Below are 21505 nucleotides of genomic sequence, written 5' to 3'. Positions count from 1 at the left end.
TGGTCTCAAGGTCCCACATGATGTAGATTTTCTAGCCAACCTCTCCTTGAAATATTTTCCCACTTATTTACTATACTGATGTGTCTCTTCACATTAGTATGGAGAATAACCAGTCTCTTCCATTTCAGGGAGTCTGCACACCCTGTTCCCTCTGCATGGGCCAGTAAGTACACAAAGTTCCTTCACCTCACCAGTGGTGAAGGCCTTGTCTGGCCACTTCCAGCTCAGTACATTCGGTTCCAACATCGCTTCCTCAGTACGGCCTTTTGTTTTTCTGTCTCTTGACAGCCCAGTATGTTCCACTGTAGCGACCTAATTTGTAAATATGTCTTTATTTGTGTGTGTATTCACTTAATGCCAGTTTTTTGTAAAGATGTTTAATATCCGTGATGGTAGAGATCAGGCCTGTTTTGTTCACCCCTATGTATCAGTGAGTACAGTTTCTGACCCACAGTAGATACTCGGTAAGTATTTGTTGAATGAACTTATCATTTCATATAATATAAATGATGATAATTTTTCCAGGCCTGGGCTAGGATCAACTGTCCGTTTTTCCGTAACTATTTCGAATCCCCTCATCCCTAATTCAGGCGGGATGTATCATTCCCTCTGACGAAGTGCTCGTTTGTAGCTCTTTGTGTTTACATTTACCCTGCTACTAATGGTGGCTGTGACTAGTATGCACTAATATTCTATTCTCCTCCACTTTGAGTTATAGGTGAGATTATATTTTCCAATGTCTTGTGGTGCTCCGTGTGAGAAGCTTAGTACACCTCCCAACCTTCGGCTTCCTCATCAGCTTCCTCATCGGACCCATGGTGCCTCTCTATTTGAAGGATTCTCTTCCTCTGATACCAGAGATGGGACACGGGCCTCACTTTGGCCCGAGCGAAAGAGAGGGGTGCCACTTCTGGCAGAAGCGTTAGAGTCCCTGCGTCAATCCACAGATTCTCTTTTCTATCTCTCCTGAGAATGGCAATGTCTCGTGTAGGGGCTGCTCCTTTAGCTTGGGTCCCAGGGCCTTAGGGGACCCACAGGGAGCATGTCCTGTGAGCAAGAAATAAATTGCCGGTCAACCACTGAGATTTTGGGGGTTGATTGTGGCCACAGTTTAACCCAACCTAAGCTGCCTGAGAGATTCACTTCCTCAAAGTTAGATGTGGCCAATGTGACAGCTTCAGTCAACACTGTGATAGAAGTGACGTGTATCACATCTCCCCAGGTTTCTGAAGTCATGCCTTCAGGTCCAAATGCAGTTGGCGCAGTCACACGGCAGGTATAAAACAGAAAGAAAATTAGAGATTTATGACTCGCTATAGAGAGAACTTGAGATTGCCTCAAAGGCCTGATTCAAAGGCGCCTTGACTCTTATCCAAATCCTTACTGCTGCCTTTGCTTTTCTGGGATTGGGCCCAACCTATAGGGAAGTCCTGGACGTCAGAGACCATGTAGTACCATCTTTGTTTGGTTCCCCACAGGTGAGGTGAAGGAACTTTGTGTTCTTACTGAGGTGGTCTGGCCCAAGGCAAGCTCCCAGGAGGAGTCCCCACTCTCTCCCTGTCTGCTGGTGGTCACTGGTGTGTCTCAGTGTGGGACCCAGGAACTTACTCCGAGGAAGTACCTTATGGATATAAGGTGTTTTTTTTTTTTAAGATTTTATTTATGTATTTATTTGACAGATAGAGATCACAAGTAGGCAGAGAGAGAGCAAGGGAAGCAGGCTCCCTGCTGAGCAGAGAGCCCGACTCGGGGCTCTATCCCAGGACCCTGGGATCATGACCTGAGCTGAAGGCAGAGGCCTTAATCCACTGAGCCACCCATGCGCCCCTTATGGATGTAAGGTTTATTCCTAGATGCCCATGGCCAGGAGGTTCTTGGGAAAGTGGCTAAAATACCTTATAAAATGCTGCCACGCTCCAACTTCTGCTTCAAGAAACATTTCCTGAATACCTGCTGTCTTCCTGGCAATTGACATTATTTCCTTATAACCGCCAGGTAAGGAAACTATTATCTCCATTAGGCGGATGGTGACTGTGGTTCAGAGAGTGTAGGGATTTTCTCCATGAGTGGAGAGTGTGCGTGAAGAGCCTGGGATCTGAACACAGATATTTGAATTCTATTCTCTCTCTCTGCCTGTCTCTGTCTTTGTCTCTCCCTCACAGAATGTGAGTGACGCTGCACATCCCAGTGCTATCCTCTTAAGAGCTCCCTCTCCAAATCTCATCCTGGAATCTCTTTCCTTGGAAGCTTTCCTTACTGGCTTGGTATTAAAGCACATTTTTCAATCTCCTGGAAATCTATCCTATGTGATAAAAATTAGTTCTTTGAAGTGTAACGGAAAAGACTAGGGGGCAAACTTTAGGAATCAAAATAGCAAAACCTTCCTTCCTTACTCCTGCTGGTTATTCTAGCATGAGCTATGATGGGCTGATGTGGGAAACCAGAGATTCACAGAGCTCCCAGCCCAGGACAGTCCTCTCAGGGACACTTTGGATGCTCATATGGCCTAGTGTCCATATGAGCACGGTGAGCTGCTCCACAGAAGGCCGGCTGCGGGCCTCTCTCCCCAGAGTGCTTCCCAGAACTAACTGTGCTCTTCTCAAGTTGGAGAACACACCCTAACTGGGGGGGTTGGCTGGGGCAGCTGCAGGCACCTGCAGCTCAGACAGAGGCACCCACTCTTGCCACTTGCTGCTGCCATGTCTGTCCTGAAGTTGGTCTGAAGCTCTTAGAGGGAACGAATCAGCAGGTGGTGACCCTGCCGGGAGTTTCAGGGCCTCCAGAAAGTTCCTGGAGGGAATTCGAATGGCCTATCTGTGTATGTTAAGCTTTGTTCAGCAGCAAACATTCCAGTCTTCCTCCCCCATGCTTCCTTTCCGCTCCATGGATATTGGTAGGACAGGGCCGGATCTCCGGGTCCTTGCTGAGGGAGAAGGCAGGTACAAGGTGTGTGAAAACAGGTGCAAAGTTGGCCTCTTTAATTCAGGCCATGCAGTTACTGCTTCTCGAAGTTGATATCTACTGCTTATACCCTGGAAAACTGGCATTGGTGACAGGGGCTTGGCATTTTCCTCTTCCTTATCTCATTCTACAAAGGCCGGTGCAGCATCATGTCACTTCCTACGCAGTGTAAAAGGGAGGAAGAGCTTCCCCACCGTGTCCACGCAGAAGAGGACTTGAGTGTGGGGGCATGTGCTTCCTGAGGGGGCATGGTGGGACCCCAGGAAAGCTTTTGGAGGGAAGAAGAGGCTGTGTTCCAGCAGCCAACAGAATAGCTATTCCTTTCCAGAAGAGAAGTGAGAGAAGATTGTCAGCTTTCCAGGGCTTCTTCTGGGGTGGGGGCAGATAAGCCCAGTCTGGCCCCTTCCGGCCAGAGCTGAGCCACCGGGCTACGGGTATGCTGGTGTCATGCTCATGGAAACCACAAGGCCCCAGGGGTGGGTGGGTGTGCACAGCTCATCCTCCCTCTGCCCAGGGTTGGCTTTCTTTGAGCAACTTCCTGGATTCCTTCCTCATCCTCTGCCAGACCAGTTCTCCCATCTGTCCCTTCCTTAGCCTTACAGTCTTTATTCACCCACTTCTGGATCCCTTCCATCTGTTTAGCAAACATTCCTTCCAGATCCCACTGAAATGTTCCTCATGAGAGAGCACTCAGCAATCATTGCTTGTGGCAGAGCATCAACCCGTGAGTGATTCCCATATGACCCGCAGTTGCCTGGAAAGTCTTGCTTCACTTAAAGCAGCATTTTTGATGATTGCGGTTTACTCATTCCCAATATGTAATTTTCATTGTTGGTGGTTGCCGTTTTGTTTTACATATGTGGAGCATTTCCATCCCAACTCTTCCTTGCTTGTCCAAATCTGTTGTTGACTAGATCTCTGCCCTGGTCAGTTCCCAGGGTCTATACGGGCTTCTCGGTCATGAGGACAACACCGGTGTTAGCTGTAATCTCAGGGATCTAGTAGAGTAGAAGGAGCACTGACTCTGGAATTAGAGGCTGAGGTTCAAGTTCAAACTGCTGCTCACTCCATCTCAGGTGAAAACGAAAGAGGGCCTTCGTCTGAAAATGAAATTTCTTCAGATGAAAATGGGGCTTATGACATCAGATATTCCTGAGGATACCACGAAGCGATGTATATAAAAGAATCAATATACCGTACAAACCGTATTGCATAATGACAATCATGGTGAAAAGGAAGAAAAGAGGAGAAGAGTAATGATACAAATAAACTTGAGATCAAAATGACCTTCTGTCCTGGATGGGAAGGAAGTAGACTCAGGCAAACTCTATGAGAAGAATGGGTGCCTTTCCTTCCGTCCTCCCCAGCCAAGCCGAGGTCACTGAGCAAATATTTACGGACCACTACTGTGTGTCACTGGGGACATGAAAAGAAGCGCGATCAGATCTCTGTGTTATATGCCATGGCAGAGGTAGGCAGCCGATACAATGGAAACAGGGAGGGAACAATGAATTGTCCTGGGTGTGGCTGTGAGGCTGAGGCCACCAGCCTGGAGGAACTGGTTGTCTCTCAGTGGAGCTTTAAAGGGCTCAGTTGGGGAAGGAATGGGGAAGGGAAGTTCCAGGCTGAGGGTTGACCTGGCAAAGGCATTGGGGTTTGGTGGTGAGTTCAGGGAGCATAGAGTAGTCTGTTGTGGCCAAAAATGGATGGTGTGGGTGAGGTGGCTGGAAATGAGGCTGTGAGGTGAGCTGGGTCTTGATGTTAGTCTTGGTGGCACATAGAAGCCAGAGGGTGGCCATACCAGGAGCTTGGCTCTCCTTTGGAGGGACAGGCCAGGAGAAATGGTGAGGCTGGGTCTTGGATATGAATTGGAAACCGATTTGGCAGGAACCTGGGTGTGTGGGGGCATGCTGCAAAGCGGAGTGACGTAGGCTATGAGTGCTCGCTTTCCTTAGGCCCAAAGGACTTCTCAGCCAGTGTGGAAGGACAGATGCCCAGGGAGGTGAGAGCAGGGCCCTCGGAGGGGCAGGGCCAGGGGAGGACCACCTCCCGCCTGGCCTCAAGTTGGGCCTAAGATGAGTCATCTTCTGTCCTTGGGGAGTCCTGCTGCCAGAGTTACCAGGAGGAGTCTGTAGGAGCACCAGACCTTGCCAGCAAGAAACTCCCATCCACCGGAGGATCTTTTAAGAGAGTCTCAGGCTGACAACATATTTCACAATACAGCAAAAACATTCTGAACATTTCAGAGGCTTGCTAAAGAGAGGATGATGCAAGAATCGTCCCCAGTAGGAAGTACTGGCCCAAACAGTTACCTATGAAAATGAAATAACATGAACTAGAACATTTCCATCCCCTGATAATATTTTCTTTTCCTTGGCTGCCCTGATGCTAGGCAAGAAATGGCAGTGTCCTGTGAGCAAGGGACAACTTGTTCAGAGCTGGGCAAGGCTCAGAGGACATGAATAAAAAGAGCCATTGCACACGTGGGCAGGCTTTGTCTTTGGAATGAAGGTCTCCCCTCTCCCCCCAAGAAAGTCCTAGCATATCCCAAGCACTGTCAGAGCGGGAAGGGTCTGTGGACTTACACAGACGGGAAGGGGTCTTCTGAGAAATGTCAGGGAGAAGAGCAGATCCGAGGCTCTCACCTGAGCCCCTCATTCTCCCACGCTGGAACACCTTCTGTGGCGTCATCTCGACTCAGTGCTTGGCTGCCGAAATCCTCTAGACCAGTGGAGTGGGGCCTCTGTCTGTTCCTAACAAAGTCATGGGGAGGCTTGCGAAATTTTGCCTAGGAAAAGATTTTACACATATGTGTATATATAATTTATATTTATAAATACGCAGACCTAATATTTATGTATTTTATATATTTATGTATATATATATTTGTGTGTATGTACGTATGTGTGTATATATGTGTGTGTGTGTGTGTGTGTGTGTGTGTGTGTGTGTGTGTGTGTGGTGGGGGAGGGGCAAGTCCCCAAGCTCTGCTCATAGACCATCAGGGAAGCACTCTTTATTTAGCTCCAGGCAGGGTGTTTCATGCATTTCCTGGAGCTGCTTCTTCACTGGCACCATAGATGGGGCTCCTGGGGCTGCATTACCCAGTCACAAGAGTCTTGTCACCCCAGTTCCTGCTTCCATGTGAGATTCTCAGAATAATGGTGACGATAAGATAGACGTGAAGAATAGGGGACGTTTTGTATAGGGAGAATCCTGATAGGGATCGAAACCACACAGTTGCACATTCCGGGTCACTAAGGGCTGTGAACTGTGCTGGTCTGGCTACTCAGCTGGAGAGAGGAGGCAGCCCAGAATCACAGGGATAGGACGGACACCTGCTAAGGGGCCAGGGAGCATCCACAAGGCAACTGTGCCTGCCATTGTCTGCTCCCCATCCTTGGAATCCTTTCCTAGACTCCCTCCCTTTGGGTCTTCTGTCTTCCTTCTCATATGCTTAGGCCTAAGTCTATGACTCATAGACTTGGTAGCTTCCTGGAACACAGAGGGAAAGGTTTTAACTCCCGTATGGGATGCCTCAGGCCCACAGGTTCTTTTTTTTAAGATTTTGTTTATTTATTTGTGAGAGGAGTTAGAGGGAGAAGGAGGGAGAAGCAGGCCTCCCACTGAGCAGGGAGCCTGATGAGGGCCTTGAACCCAGGATCCTGGGACCATGACCTGAGCCAAAGGCAGCTGCTTAACCGACTAAGCTACCCAGGCGCCCCAGGCCCACAGGTTCTTAAGTCTATCAGTACCTCTGGCTCTCCAGAGAGCAAAGGGGCCAAGTCCACCTGCTGGGTAGGCCCTGTATGAGCACTCCTGCCTTCTCCCTTCTCTGTGTGCCCCGGGCCTGGGGTCCTACAGGGACCCGTGGCAGAGGAGTAACAAGCTGAGTAACAAGTTCCATTTCATCTGCTCCTCCTGCAGAGTGAGGCTGGAACCTAGGCCCTTTTCTAGGTCCCCAAGGAGTCAGTGTCAGATGGGTGACCATTGAGACTGGATTCACTTCCCAGTCTTATTCTTCTTTCCCCCTATAACTTTGTGCCATTTTATATTCTCTTTGGGATCACAGGATTTCCCAGTGCGGTTATAGTCAGCTCCCTGATTTAGGCACGCTGGCTGGTCTCGGTCCTCAGAGCACTTCATATGGCCTGTGAGAGTGAAAACAGCTGTAGAGCCTCTCCGCGTGTTTGATCGGAAGACACGCCGGAAGGGCTGGTGCTGCCACAGCCCTAGGGAGGCCGCACTCCTGCTGCTTCTTCCTCTGCTGACACCAAGCTGACTCTCTCCCTCCTGGTTCTTCCTCAGCGTGAAGGGAGGACTTTGTCAAGGAAGCCATTTCTCCCTTGCCTCCGAGTTCTGGGAAGAGCCGTTCTTGGGGAGGTGTCAGAGGGAAAGTCCAGCCTCTGCTCTCTATTGCTGTCAGAGAGTCTAGACTCCAAGAAACTTCGTTCAAATCCTGGTTTCCCTGGCATGGGGGTTACGGAACCCCTCTGAGCCCAGACAGCTTCCTCACATAGAAAACAAGAAATTATATCTGTCAGAGGGGTATTGTAGCAAGTAAATGAGGTCCGTACAGAACGACTGGCCTAGGATCTACCCGGCGCATATTTGCATCTTCATAAATCCTTGTCCTCTTTAAAATGTCTCTCACTGTGGAAGTGATTTAGCCTTGGCCAGTAGACCAGCCTCAGGACTGGGGGCCTCCCATGGCAGGATTTATAGCGGGAGCCCTGTATTCTCCTAAATGAGCTTTAAGTTGCTGAATCCGTAAGGAGATGTGAGGTCCTAATTTCCCCAATTGTCACAAATGCATGAGAACAAAACTACCAGTGGAAGCAGCCCCTAAGATCCCTCAGGGAGAAGTGGTCAGTGTGCTGATTCAGACTTCTAGCTCAGGAGTTCAGAACGGTGGTTTCAGAAAAATGGCAAGTGTTAGGTCCCCAAACGTGGGGGTTACCCGTGGGCGGCCAACATCGCAAGTGTCAATCCTCTAATGCAATGATCAGCTGGCCTTTGTGGCTCCGGAGAGAAGGGCAGGCTGCTTCTAGAAGTGTGACACAGGAGAGGACGATGCCGTCAGTAGACAGCAACCTCGTCCAGGCGGGGACCAGACCACAGGGAGAGATGCCTCAATGCAGAAGGTCAGTCCAGTTCCCATATCCTCTCTGTGAGCATCAGGGACCTGAGCTTCTAGATAACAATTCTGAGGTGCCTAGCTTGCCTTCTGCCCCTGATTACTTTGGGGACTCTGTTCCCTTTTGGGGTTGTATGCTCCAGGATATTAATAGCAGCTTCATCAGCTCTTTTTTTTTTTCCTTCATAAGTGGAGGAGTTGCTTCCTTTTTGAAAGAGAAAGCAAATAACAGCATTAACAACACTATGTTCCCGTGGAACATGCTGGTTCCAAAACAAATTTAGAACGGGAATAGTGGGTGATCTCCCCTGTAGATGCCTGTACCCTAATTTGATTTTCCAAAGACTACTGTAATAAAATGGGTGGGGGGGGGCAGCCCTGGGAGGGCTGAAGGAAACTCTCAAGTTTTCATGTGATAACTACTTTGAAGGTATCAATATGTAAGTCTGAATTCTGCATCTCTGCCATGGGGAGTGGTGATATTTAGGAGGAAGGTAAGTTGTGGGTCTGCAATGCTGGCTCAGAGATCCTGGGTAATATATAAAGTGCAATGAGCTGCCCTTGATGCCCTTTAAGCCTCTCTGGCCCTATAGTTAATCAATGCCCAGTATGCTGCCTAGGATATGGCAGAGTCCCACTAAAACTGATAAATGAATGGATATGTGACCATTGCCCAGCATAGAAGTTTCTCTGGAGCCCATCCTTAATACCAAGTGTGGGGATGGGGACACTTAAGGCCAAGGAGGCCATGATCCATGGTGACGTCATTTGCACATGTAGCTTTGCAAGGGGACCAAGTCAGATATTCAAGCCATGCTTTCTTGCCTTTAATTAAAACCAGGTTCTGGCCTTGCTGTCATTCATTCATTTATTCTTCGTTCATCATTCAACAAGTATTTTTTGAGTAAATATTGTGTTTATCATGTCCAGGTAGTGTTTTGCACCGAAGACAGACAGATAAACATCTCTGCCCTTGGAGAACTTATTGTATTAGTGAATGTAATACTAAGTGCTGTAATAGACAAACCCAGAAATCTCAACGGGTGAGCATAATACAAATTTATTTCTTGTTTCTATAAAGTCATATAGACAATGTGGGAGCCTAGGGCAGTCTGCCCCAAATTGTACCACTTTGGTGGTTTTTTTTTTTAAGATTTTATTTATTTATTTGATAGAAAGAGAGAGAGATCACAAGTAGGCAGAGAGGCAGGCAGAGACACAGAGGGAGAAGAAGGCTCCCTGCAGAGCAGAGAGCCTGACACAGGCTCGATCCCAGGACCCGGAGATCATGACCCGAGCCAAAGGCAGAGGCTTAACCCACTGAACCACCCAGGCACCCCTCACTTTGTGTTTTGATTTTATTTTAAATTAAAGTTATTTAAGAAACAACCAATATAAGAAGAATAACCTGACTGCATCCGCAGCCCTGGCCTTTGAATTCAGAAAGGAAATAAATCATCCCTGTGAAAGGTACCCTCCTTGTATGTACCCAGAGGTAAAGGGTCATCTTTGTCACCAGAGTTAGAGAATTCTAGGCAAAGAAGGTTGTGTGGATGAACCTTGCTACTTTTACCAACTAACTCCCCCAGTCCAAATTCTGTTTAGAATTCCTTACCAACTGAAGCTCTTGAACACACATTTTCTTTGTCTTGTCCATTCCTCACAGATTTATGTTTCTTTGTCTAAAAAATTATAAAAACTGCCTGAATTGGTCATTTCTTTGGGTCTCAATTTTGTTATTGGGCCTCTGTGTACATGTAATTAAATTTTGTTTTTCTTTTTCTCCTGTTTATCTATCTCTTGTCAGTCTAACTCTTAGACCATCTAGAAGTACTCTGAAGGGCAGGGGAAAATATTTTCCTTCCCCAAGACCTCCAAGGGTAGGGGAAGAGAGCACTCAGATCATTGTGTTTCTTTAAACACTTGGGCTGACTGGAATCTCTGCCATCTTCAGTGTGTGGCTTCCCAGGTCATCCTGGGCATTGACATTAGTGATCAGACAGTGGGAGAGAGAGAACAGGAGCCTGGATATTGTGAACATCACATTCACCCACATTGTATTCATCGGAACTCAGTCAGAGGCCTTTCTCACCTATAAGAAGGTGGGAAATGGTTCTCCTGGCAGGGCAGTGACCTCCCAGCAGAAACTCTTCATTAGAGAAGGAGGGCATGGATATTTGGTGAAAGAGTAGACATCTCTGCCATACTTACATTCTGCTGGAGAGAGAATGGGTGTAACCATAAATATCTTAAGTGAGTGCATTGTATACTATTTCAGATGATAAAAAGAAAAAAGTCAGGTGAGAGGCATAGGGGGTGTAAATAAGTTGTGAAAATAATTTTCCTCAGTGGCTACTCATTGGGCCATCCTGTCCACAGGGCAAATGAGAGTTGATCTTTTGCATGAGTCAGAGGTAAGGACTCTCCTTCCTAAATGTGCTGAAGCAACTTGGATTAGAAAGAGAGACCTGGAGTCTGAGTGGGGCGAGCGAGCTGAGTGGTTGTGTGGTCGCTTCTTGGAGACCGGTAGCGCTTGCAGCATGGCTGACCAACTGACTGAAGAGCAGATTGCAGAATTCAAAGAAGCTTTTTCACTATTTGACAAGGATGGTGATGGAACTATAACAACAAAGGAATTGGGAACTGTAATGAGGTCTCTCGGGCAGAATCCCACAGAAGCAGAGTTACAGGACATGATTAATGACGTAGATGCTGATGGTAGTGGCACAATTGACTTCCCAGAATTTCTGACAATGAGGACCAGAAAAATGAAAGACACAGACAGTGAAGAAGAAATTCGAGAAGCATGTCGTGTGTTTGATAAGGATGGCGATGGCTATATTAGTGCAGCAGAGCTTCGCCGTGTGAGGACAAACCTAGGAGAGAAGTGAACAGATGAAGAGGCTGATGAAATGATCAGGGAAGCAGATATTGATGGTGCTGGTCAAGTAAACTCTGAGAGTTTGTACAAAGGATGACAGCCAAGTGAAGACTGTACAGGATGTGTTCAATTTCTTGTACAAAATTGGTTATTTGCCTTTTCTTTGTTTGTAACTTATCTGTAAAAGGTTCCCCCCTGCTGTCAAAAAACTATGCATGTATAGTAATTAGGACTTCATTCCTCCATGTTTTCTTCCCTTATCTTACTGTCATTGTCCTGAAACCTTATTTTAGAAAATTGATCAAGTAACGTGTTGCGTGTGGCTGACTCTGGATATATCTAAGCCCTTCTGCACATCTAAACGTAGATGGAGTTGGTCAAATGAGGGAACATCTGGGTTATGCCTTTTTTTTAAGTAGTTTTCTTTAGGAACTGTCAGCATGTTGTTGAAGTGTGGAGTTGTAACTCTGCGTGGACTATGGACAGTCAACAATATGTACTTAAAAGTTGCACTATCGCAAAACGGGTGTATTATCCAGGTACTCGTACGCTATTTTTTTGTACTGCTGGTCCTGTACCAGAAACATTTTCTTTTATTGTTACTTGCTTTTTAAACTTTGTTTAGCCACTTAAAGAAAATCTGCTTATGGCACAATTTGCCTCAAATCCATTCCAAGTTGTATATTTGTTTTCCAATAAAAAAAAAATTACAATTTACCCCCCCCCCCAAAAAAAAAAAAAAAAAGAAAGAGAGACCTGACTTTGTGTCCAGACAGGCACACATTATTATCACCACAAATGTCTCCGGGGTTACAGAGTTGACTGAGTACAAAAAGACATTCTCAAAAAACATAGTAGATGCAGACAGATAAAATGAGTTTAAATTGCTTCTGGGATTTTTCTATTCCTTGAACTCTTGTGTACCCATAGTAACTGACCCAGGTTGAAATTCAGATGCTTTTAAACGTTTTGACTCTGTGTCTCTTTTTCAGTAATACCAGCTTCTTGATTCTAGAAGGATCTACTTCCCAGATGTGTCTAGAATATCAAGGGTTGATTTCTGCCATAGTAATAAAGGCTTACTTGTTGCTGAGGAATACTAGCTGGTTACCTAATATCAGTGATAGAAGTTGAGTAGGAAAGGAGCTGGTGAGGGAATTAAATGTTGCCAATAATATCCGGAATAATGGGGGAAATTTCTGTATTTGATGAGAGTCAGGGGGTATTATACTAAGTGAAATAAGTCAGATTGAGAAAGACAAATACCGTGTCATATGATTTCACTTATATGTGGAATCTAAAAAACAAAACAAATGAATGAACAAACAAACAAAAATCAGAAATCAGACCTAAAAATACAGAGAACTGATGGTTGCCAGAGTGGAGGGCGATAGGGAGATGGGCAAAACGGGTGAAGGGGAGTGGGAGATACAGATTTCTAGTTACAGAATGAGTAAGTCATGGGGACAAAAGGTGCAGTACAGGGAATAGAGTCAGTGATATTGTAATAGTGTTGCATGGTGGCAGGTAGAGCCACACATGGGATAAGCCTAGCATAATATTTAGAACTGTTGAATCACTGCGTTGTTTCCCTGAAACCAATGTAATAGGCTGTGCCAGCTATGCTAAAAAAAAAAAAAAAAAAAAAAGAATCAAGAAAAAAATCAGAGGCTGAGACATTTCTGAAAATTCAACTCTTTCCTTGCATTGTGGACTCAGTCCAGTAAGCGTTTGTTGATCCTTCTTGCAGACCTGGCACAAGGCTGGGTACCGGTGACAGAGCAGCAAGCACAGTTCTCCTGATTTCCAGGGCTCACCCTCTAGCCGTGGAAGAAAGACACTTCGCCATCCAGAGGCTGGATTTGAGCTGGACTGAGAAGGACCATGAATGCCATGCTGACAATCCCGGGTCTATTCTCCACAGTTAGTGAAGAACCATCCAAGAACCAATTTCTCTGCTGTGGAGTGGGTAGGAGGCTGGTGTGCTGTGAGACTGTTGGCAAGTTGATCTCTTTGACCCTCATTTTCTTTGTCTAGAAAGGGAAGATAATAATGACTTCCCTGCCCATCTCTCAGGGCTATTATAAGGATCAAATGAAATCATGTCATGCTCTTCAGGTGCCAAGAACTATGATTAGGACTAGTTAATATCTAGATGTCTGCGAGAACAAGGGAAGATAGGTGCCGCCACACAGGGATGCTCTGAGAACACAGCAAAATCTTTTATCCGGCCTGGACCTTTGTAGCAGGGAAACCAGGCTTAGAAAAACAAAACAGAACAAAGTTAGTAGAGAAAAAACCTCAACAAAAAGTGAGTAATGAAATAGTTTGAAAGCAAGTTGATTTTTTTTTTCCTTTCGAGTGAAAGTTATTTTAAGTGAAGAAAATGAACAAAAAATGCCGTAGGGTACAGGTGAAAATGCAAATTCAGACGTAAAGCAAGGGAGTGAGCCCCGCAGAGCTGGGAAGTCTGGACAGCAGTCACCTGGCCCTGACCGGGCCTCCAGGGAACACTCCAGAAGTTCTCCTGAATTGTTCTTCTGGTGTAGTTTTGGAGTATAGGTGAGGTTCAGTGGGGTGAGGTCTGCAGCCGATGACCAAGAAACAATTCTTGAGACATCTTTGGTGCAAAATGGTGGTTTATTAAAACACAGGGACAGGACTCACGGGCAGAAAGAGCTGCTGCCTCTGGGGTTAGTGAGGGGTGGCTGATTGGGATCCCAGAGGTCTTGCCATTGTCAAGTTCAGGTTGTTTTTTCCTCTAGCAAGGCTTTAACTTTAAGAGGGTTGGGAGCTTCCAGGAAGAATGTTACACAAATCCACCCAGGAAGGGGGGGTGGTGGGGAGGAGGTTTCAGGATGTCAGCTGTGCTTTGTCCTCAGCTAGCCTTCTGCTTCTCCATCACTTCCTGCTGGAAGCACTTGGCCCCAAGGGAGCTCACTGTTCCAGAAATTAGGATTCTGCCCTTTTCATTCTTAACTCTTGATTTCCTGAAATTGTTCCAGGACTGTCCGGGAGGTCTCAGGGGTTATCCGGCTCTCCTGCAGACTTGAGACCCCATGCCAATACAGTGTCTATTATAAACTAAGGCATTCCTTAGGGAAAAAATGGGTTAAGTTAATGTATTGTAAGTTACAGTTGCCCAATCCCCAAAGCATGAAATCCATGAATTCAGCCCAAATTTGAGAATTCTTGTCTCAATATTAAAAGCAAAAGCAGGAGGTCTTCAGCTTGGGGAAAAATGCTTCTTTGAGATGATTCCTCTAATTTGTAATATTTTAGAAAATCACAGAGAAGGAAATGGTCACTGATATTTTGACAAACAATCAATAATCATACAAAGTCAGCGTTTTGCCAAATTTCCGTATTACAGAAATAACCGAGTTACCACAGTTACCACAGAAATAAAATCTAAACAACAGAAGCCCTTGTTCAATATTTATCTCACTTCTGTTTTTCTTAATGCTCCACAATAACAGAGAAGAATTTGACCTCCAGATGACCGAGAAGGGCTGAAGGTCGGCTGCCTAAACTATGGCTCTCTCATCCTTACCTGGCAGGATTCTTACAAAGGGGGCAGTCACCCCATTTTCGTAGATCAGATTGAAGCGAAGAGAGCGATTTTTGCCAAAAGTCTCACAGAAGTGCTAGAGCTGTTATTTAAGCCAAACTACTTAACCCCCAACCCGAACTTCTTTCTCAGTCCTCCCTCTGGATCTTGAGAGTTTCCTGGGAATATGGCCAGAGTTGAGCCAGGAGAAAGCAGGGGGCTTGCAAAACTGGGCAGATCAGTGGATGGAGGAAAAGCGTCCCTGCCACTGAGGAGTGAGTTAGTGTGGTCAGGGAGGACGGAGCTACTATGTAACACTGCCCGCAATCCGCCGCTCTGCTTCTCCCCACCTCCTTCTCTCTTCTTCTTTTTAGAGTGGGGTTTCTCAGTCTTGGCTCTATTGACATCTTCAGACCGGATAATTCTTTGTTGCGGGGGGGGCCGTCCTGTACATTGGGAGGTGTTTAGTAGCGTCCCTATCCTCTTAGCTACTAGAAACCTGTAGTCATGACCTTGAAGCATAATGACATGGGGATGTTTCCTCTATGTCTCCCAATCCCCCAGTTAAGAACCATTGGTTTATGGTGATTAGCCATCCCAGTTTGCCATGCACTGAGAGACTGGTCACAGTTTCAGTGCTTCAACCAGAAGAGTTGGGGCCAAATGAAGATGGTTGTCTCCCTACAGGTGAGATCTTACCTCCTACTTAGATAAAGTGTGTGGAAGGAGAAGGCACTGTGCTGATAATGTCCTGGTGGGCCACCCCCCGTGAGGTCATGTGCCTAAGACTCCTTTCTTTCCCCATGTGGCCTGCGTGGGGCACAGGGGGAGTGACCCACTGCAGAGAGGCTGGCTGTTCCAGGACTAAAGACCAGAGGGAATGCTGGTGGGGGTGTGCCTGTGTGTGTATGGGGGAGGCACAGCTGGGGGCTGACCACGGAGCGCTCACTGGCGCTGTCCGGTGGGCCGTGTGCATGTGTGTGCCCACCAGCAGGTAATGGGTACTGGAGGGGGAAGGTTTGCAGCTCTGTGTCAACTTGGCCCGGGCCTGTAAGGTGTGGGTGTTTTAATTTATTCGATATTTTGAAATATTTTTAATGAGTTACTCTGATCACTTACCAGGGGCCTTTTCCTGGGAGAAACAAACAGAAGAAGACGCTCAGAAATGGTGTGTCAACAGGATAATTTTTGTTGTGTCTCTGAGAATACACTCGCGACAGTAGTAAAGATTTTGGTCCTTGGCACACTTACAACACACTCCCGAAATATATCATTTGTCTCTCTGCCTTCTGCTCTCGGTGCCATTTGTAGGCCCATTTACAGGATGGAAACGACAGTTCTGGAGACAACATGGCCAAGGTCAGATGCCAGGGTTTGGTTCTGGATCGCTGGGCTCCATGGCTCATGACCTCGTGGCAGCTCCTCCCGGCCTTGTGAGAATGCGTCCCCCGTGTAAGTGCTGAGCCCGGGGTTGCTGTATACCCGAATGGGAAAATGCCAAGTGTGGAGGGGAAGGTGTGCATTCTTTTTATCCCAGGGCTCTGACTTTGGCCCTTCCTCCTTCGGGCGATGGAACAGGTTCCAGGAAGGTGGTGCTTAAGACCACGGGTCACCTGGCCACCAGGCCCTCCCCCAGGCTGATTATCTGCCTGTGCCTTCCTCCGTGCGCTTTGACACAGCTGTTGGAGGTGTGGTTTCCTGCCCAAGATTGTTTGCGTTTTCCTCATTACATAAACCGCGTGGCTTTTGCCAAGCCCTCCCTGTGCCCTGGAGCTCTAGGCAGCTTTTCTCCTATTGGCTGGCCGAGTTTCATTTCTGGGGGGGGGAGGTGTAGTTTTTCAAGCTGCTGCGCCAGGCAGTGTGTCAGTGGCTTCTGGGAGTGAAGTAGCTGGAGTTCAGGGACCCCACCTGCAACAATGACAGCAGATGAGTTGGTTTTCTTTGTGAATGGCAAGAAGGTAAGAAGGAGCTGGCCTCAGGTCCGTCTTCTCTGCTCCCCTCCCAGGGCCTGATGTTGGTTCTTTGGAAGACGCTGGCTCTGTTCTTTCTCTTTCACCTCCTCTCTCACTCATTCCCCATCTCCTTCTCTCTCCCTCCCTCCAAAGTGTTGCTGCATTTTGGGTAACACTGGGGGGAAGAAAACCTTCTCAGAGCTGGAACACAGGCAGCATGCTCCAGGGGCAAAGGCGTGTCCGGGGAGGCGAGCGAGAGACTGGAGGTCACTCACCACGCCTCTATCTCTGTGTTTAATCCGATTTGTGCTCTGGCTTTTTTTTTTTTTTTAAAGATTTTATTTATTTATTTGACAGAGAGATATCACAAGTAGGCAGAGAGAGAGAGGAAGGGAAGCAGGCTCTCCACTGAGCAGAGAGCCTGATGCGGGGCTCGATCCCAGGACCCTGAGACCATGACCCGAGCCAAAGGCAGCGGCTCAACCCACTGAGCCACCCAGGCGCCCCTGTGCTCTGGCTTTTGTTGTTCTCTTTGCTGAGAGAAAGAACAGGAACTTGTTTTCTTGCTAATACCAGAGTGTAAGATGGACTTAGTGTTTGATTCTGGCATTTCAAGGCTAATGTGACAACTAGCTTGTGTGAGGACGTTTACTAACATCTTGTGTAAGCCACGATGGTTTTTTGTTTTTTGTTTTTTGTTTTCGTAAGGGGCATGTTTCTCCCCCTCCCTCCACTTAATACTGCATATAAATATTTTGAGTCTCTTATTTTGATAAAAATTGCCCACTTGGATGAACTTTGTTGGTACGCAGGGACACAGGAGCGTGGCGGGGGAGGGTGCATTGAGCAGAAGGGGACTTCAGACATGGGGACCAGTCCTCCAGGCCCTGCAAGGGTGTGAATCTTTGCAAATTTCACCACAGGAGCTGGGAGGGAGCATGGGAGCACATTGCATCATCCCAGTCCCCCTCCCTCGAGCCCTGCTGAGCTGTTCCAGTCTGCTCCAGCTGTGGTCAGGAATGAAAGGGACAGTGAAAGGACCACCGTAGTCCTACCTTGCAAATGGCCATGTGGAGAGTGTGAGGGGTGACTGTGCCAAGGGGCCCTCAAAGAAGGATAATTTTATTTGTTTTGCTTTACGGGTGGTTTTGAGTTGAGAAATTGGGCGACGTTTGAGGTAATTCTCAAGAGCTAAAATGAGCTTCGTGGGACATCTGGTGCTTAAATGGTCAGGATGTGTCTGGGTGACTAGCAAGGGAATTCCATGAGCTACGGCAACATCAGTGCTCTGAAGACCATTGGGTTCAATGTGAGGTGCTGAGGGTGGGGTCAGCCATGTTCTTCCGGGTTCCGTGTGTCTCTCCATGTCAATTTCTTTTGAGGACTGGCATCTGCAGGCAAGCCAAGAGGTAGGGCACAGCTTCCCTGTTGATGGTTGTGAAATTTTACACCCAGCACTTCCAACAACTTTGCTGCGTTCAGCAATTGCCTTGGAGAGATCCAAGAAACGGTTGAATTGACTTTCTAGAAGTATTCCTTACACGAAGCATCTCGGTGGAATTTTTCTAAACGGTTTTTACATTGAGTGAGCAGCCGGATTCAGTGACTTCCAGGGCCACATCTTACTCTAAGATTCTCTTATTTACCATGCCATCAATTCATATGTGACAGGATGAGGTTGTGCTCTTCCTTAGGGATGGTGTGCTGTGACGCACTGGACACGACAAGGCGCGTTTCGAGGGAAATCTGGCCTGGCGAGGTTGTTTCCCCCTGTATCTCAGATCCACTTCAGAAAAGCAATTTAACATTTTTAGATGGTATCGTCATATCAAACTCACTATCTCTGGAAGTTTTCCTAGTGTCAGTTGCTCTGATGCCATAAGCTTGTAGCCTCTTGAGAAAGTGCTAGAAAGGTGGAGAGACAATCTAAGAAGTGATGATGAAGTAAAAGCCGTGCTTTGTACACAAGACCAAGCAGGAATCCCCAGTCAGATCAAGGTGGCTGTGAGTATATGAGTTCCCGTTTCTATTTCCAAGATCTTGCTAGAGCTAGATCTTTTGTTACTGGATATTGTGCAGAGAAGTTACCAAAGAAGCTGTTGGAATGGGTGACTCATTCTTCAGTGTAAGCCTTATTCTCTTATTCTCCCTGTTTCAGGCTGTCCAGGACTCTGTCTCTGCTGACTGGGGTTCTGGAGAGGTCCTGAGGCCAACGATCAAATACCTCAGGGGACTTCTGTGGTGGTGATGGGCCTTGATGATGATCGTTTCCATGTCTTCTGTTCTAGAGTCAGAGTTGGAGGGAAAGAAAGAGCTGCCCAGGATTTTGGTGTTATTGTAGTGACAGTCATTTTGTGGGCGGGATTCTAGAGTGTCTCAGCAGTAGCTTTCTTTTTGGCGGAGATTGTGGTGCGTGGAGGAGTCTGGCCCACTGGGCGTGAGGGGCACAGCTAAAGGCGGGGGTGATTCCCACAGAAGCAAGGGGCAGCTACAGAGAGCCTCATAGTGGCTTTGACTCACTCACTCACATTACGAGCTCCTCCCAGACCTGCGCCTGTGGGGTACGTTGGCACTGGGTGAGTATGGTCTCTGAGAAGAGGCCAGGCACCTGCCCCTCGGGACCTTACGGACCAGTTAAAGAGAGGGATTATAATTAGGCAAAGAAATATGTTATAAAATGTATCTTACAGAAAACTAGCCCCACAAAATGCTCTTTTCAGATATTCTTCTTTTAAAGATTTATTTATTTTACAGGGAGAGGGGGGAGAGAGAGAGAGAATGTGCACATGTGAGAGTGGGGAGAGGGGCAGAGGGAGAGACTGTGCAGCAGATTCCCCTCTGAGTGTGGAGCTGGACACGGGGCTCCATCCCACAACCCGTGAGATCATGACCTGAGCTGAAACCACGAGTCTTAACTGACTGAGCCACCCATGTACCCTCTCTCTTTTCAGATATTCTTCAGCCACTTAGCGCAGTGTCGGCATCCAGCAGGCATCCAATTAATGAGGACAGAATGAATGCATGAGTATTAAATGCCCTTAGAAATCCTCTACTGGGGGCGCCTGGGTGGCTCAGTGGGTTAAAGCCTCTGCCTTCAGCTCAGGTCATGATCCCAGGGTCCTGGGATCGAGCCCCGCATCGGGCTCTCTGCTCAGCAGGGAGCCTGCTTCCTCCCTTCTCTCTCTCTGCCTCTTTCTCTGCCTACTTGTGATCTCTGTCTGTCAAATAAATAAATAAAATCTTAAAAAAAAAAAAGAAATCCTCTACTGAAGAGAATTATTTAAAATTTTTTTTTTGCTTTTTGAAATTATTTTAAGTGTACAAAAAAGTTGTACGAAGCATACAAAGAAACACTCAATAGGCTACACACCTTTACCAACTGTTCACATTTTACCACATCTGCTTTATCATTATCTCCTTCATTCTCTCTCTCCCTGTACACACACACACACACACACACACACACACACACACACACACAAAACAAATAGGTGTTTATGGGATAAGCACGTGCATTAGACATATATGGCACATAGTTATATACGTAGATACATAGATGTGTATAAGTACCTACATAATGTTACATATTTATTTATGTATATAATTAATAGAAATAAATACACAGTATAAAATTCTCTTTCTGAAACATTTGAGGATAAATTTCCAACATCATGTCCTTCTAACCCTTAAACCAAGAGTAGAACATTCTTATAGAACTAGTCTCTATAAAAATCAGGAAATGAAGTGTTGATATAATACTATTACCTAATCTATAGCCCTTCTGCAACATTTTCCAATTTCCCCAATAACGTCATTGGTAACTTTTCCCCCAAGCCTGGGACCCAGGGTCATTCTATGTATTCAGTTGCCATGTCTCTTAAGTTTCCTTTAAACTGGAACGGCGCTTTACCTTTCCTTGTCTTTTAGGACATTGATGTTTATGAAGAGAATAGGCCATTATTTCTTAGAATGTCTCTCATTTTGAGTTTGTGTTATGCTTTTTTATAATTAGATTCAGAGTCTGAATTTTGGGCAGGAATGCCAGAGAAGTGGTAAGTGTTTCTCAGTACATTACGTCGGGAGACATGTGAGGTCAGGTTCCTCCATTATTTGGAATGTGAACTTCGACCACTTGGTTAAGGTGGCATCCATCAGTTTTCTCTACTGGAAGATAACTTTTTTATCCTTTATAGTCAGCAAATAATCTGTGAGAAGATCCTTTGAGTCTAGGTGAGTATCTTGATCATCAAACTCTCACCCAGTAGTTTTAGCACCCATGGATGATTCTAGACTGGATCATTTACTGTGCTGATTGCAGGATGGCTAACTGGATACATTAGTTGGCATTCTTCCATCAGGAAGAACTTATCCATTTCTCTAATTTGTTTATTCATTAGGTATCACTTTGGACTCATAAGTTTTAATCTTATTTAATGGGTTATAATCCATTAGAGATATTATTGGTTTTGATGCTTAAGTCTTATCAGAACAATATGCTGAACCCAGCATTTCCTAAGCTCATATCTCCACAAAATGTTTGTCCTGTTGGAATTGTCCAATGGAATACCTGTTGACGTCCTGTTCAGAGAGGGTTCCAAGGTGTTTGCTGGGCCAACCCTGCAGCCATACTGTGAGAGTGGCACAGCCATTCTCTGTAGGAATGCAAGGAAGGTTGGACCACTCACGGCTGGGATGATATAAAAGCCTTTGCTGGGGAAGTGTTTGGGGTCTTCTAAGTCAAAGTGCAGGTGGAAGAAGAATGGAATAGTTGAAGGTACAGAGTCAGAAGTATACATTGTATTTTCTCCGGGATGTGAAGACCAGGTTCATATGGAAGTAGGAGGGGAAAAGGCTGAAAATGAAGATTGTGGACATATGGAAAAGGGCCTTGGAAGATAGCCCAGGGAACTTGAATGTTACCTGGCATACGTGGGAAGTCATGGGAGGCACAGAGCAGGGGATGGATGTGATGGAAGCTGAGATAGAAGATGAGGAAGGCACAGCTCAGGGGGAAGGCAGTAAGC

General features: G+C 46.4%; 1 protein-coding gene and 1 pseudogene across 2 annotated transcripts in view; both read left to right on the top strand.

Annotated features, from left to right (window-relative positions):
* Positions 1–10567: 10567 nt before the first annotated feature.
* Positions 10568–11728, top strand: LOC123925849 (annotated as a pseudogene).
* A 4603-nt stretch (positions 11729–16331) lies between these two features.
* Positions 16332–21505, top strand: part of XDH (xanthine dehydrogenase) — a 64353-nt gene continuing 59179 nt past the window's right edge. For both annotated transcript variants that reach the window (XM_045979360.1, XM_045979359.1), the window contains exon 1: positions 16332–16487. In XM_045979360.1, the coding sequence (XP_045835316.1) occupies positions 16446–16487 (42 nt within the window). In that variant the 5' untranslated portion in view covers positions 16332–16445. The remainder of the gene's footprint in view (positions 16488–21505) is intronic.

Source organism: Meles meles, chromosome 15, assembly GCF_922984935.1.
Source record: "Meles meles chromosome 15, mMelMel3.1 paternal haplotype, whole genome shotgun sequence".
Taxonomy (NCBI): domain Eukaryota; kingdom Metazoa; phylum Chordata; class Mammalia; order Carnivora; family Mustelidae; genus Meles; species Meles meles.
This window is presented reverse-complemented; position numbering and strand designations above follow the sequence as displayed.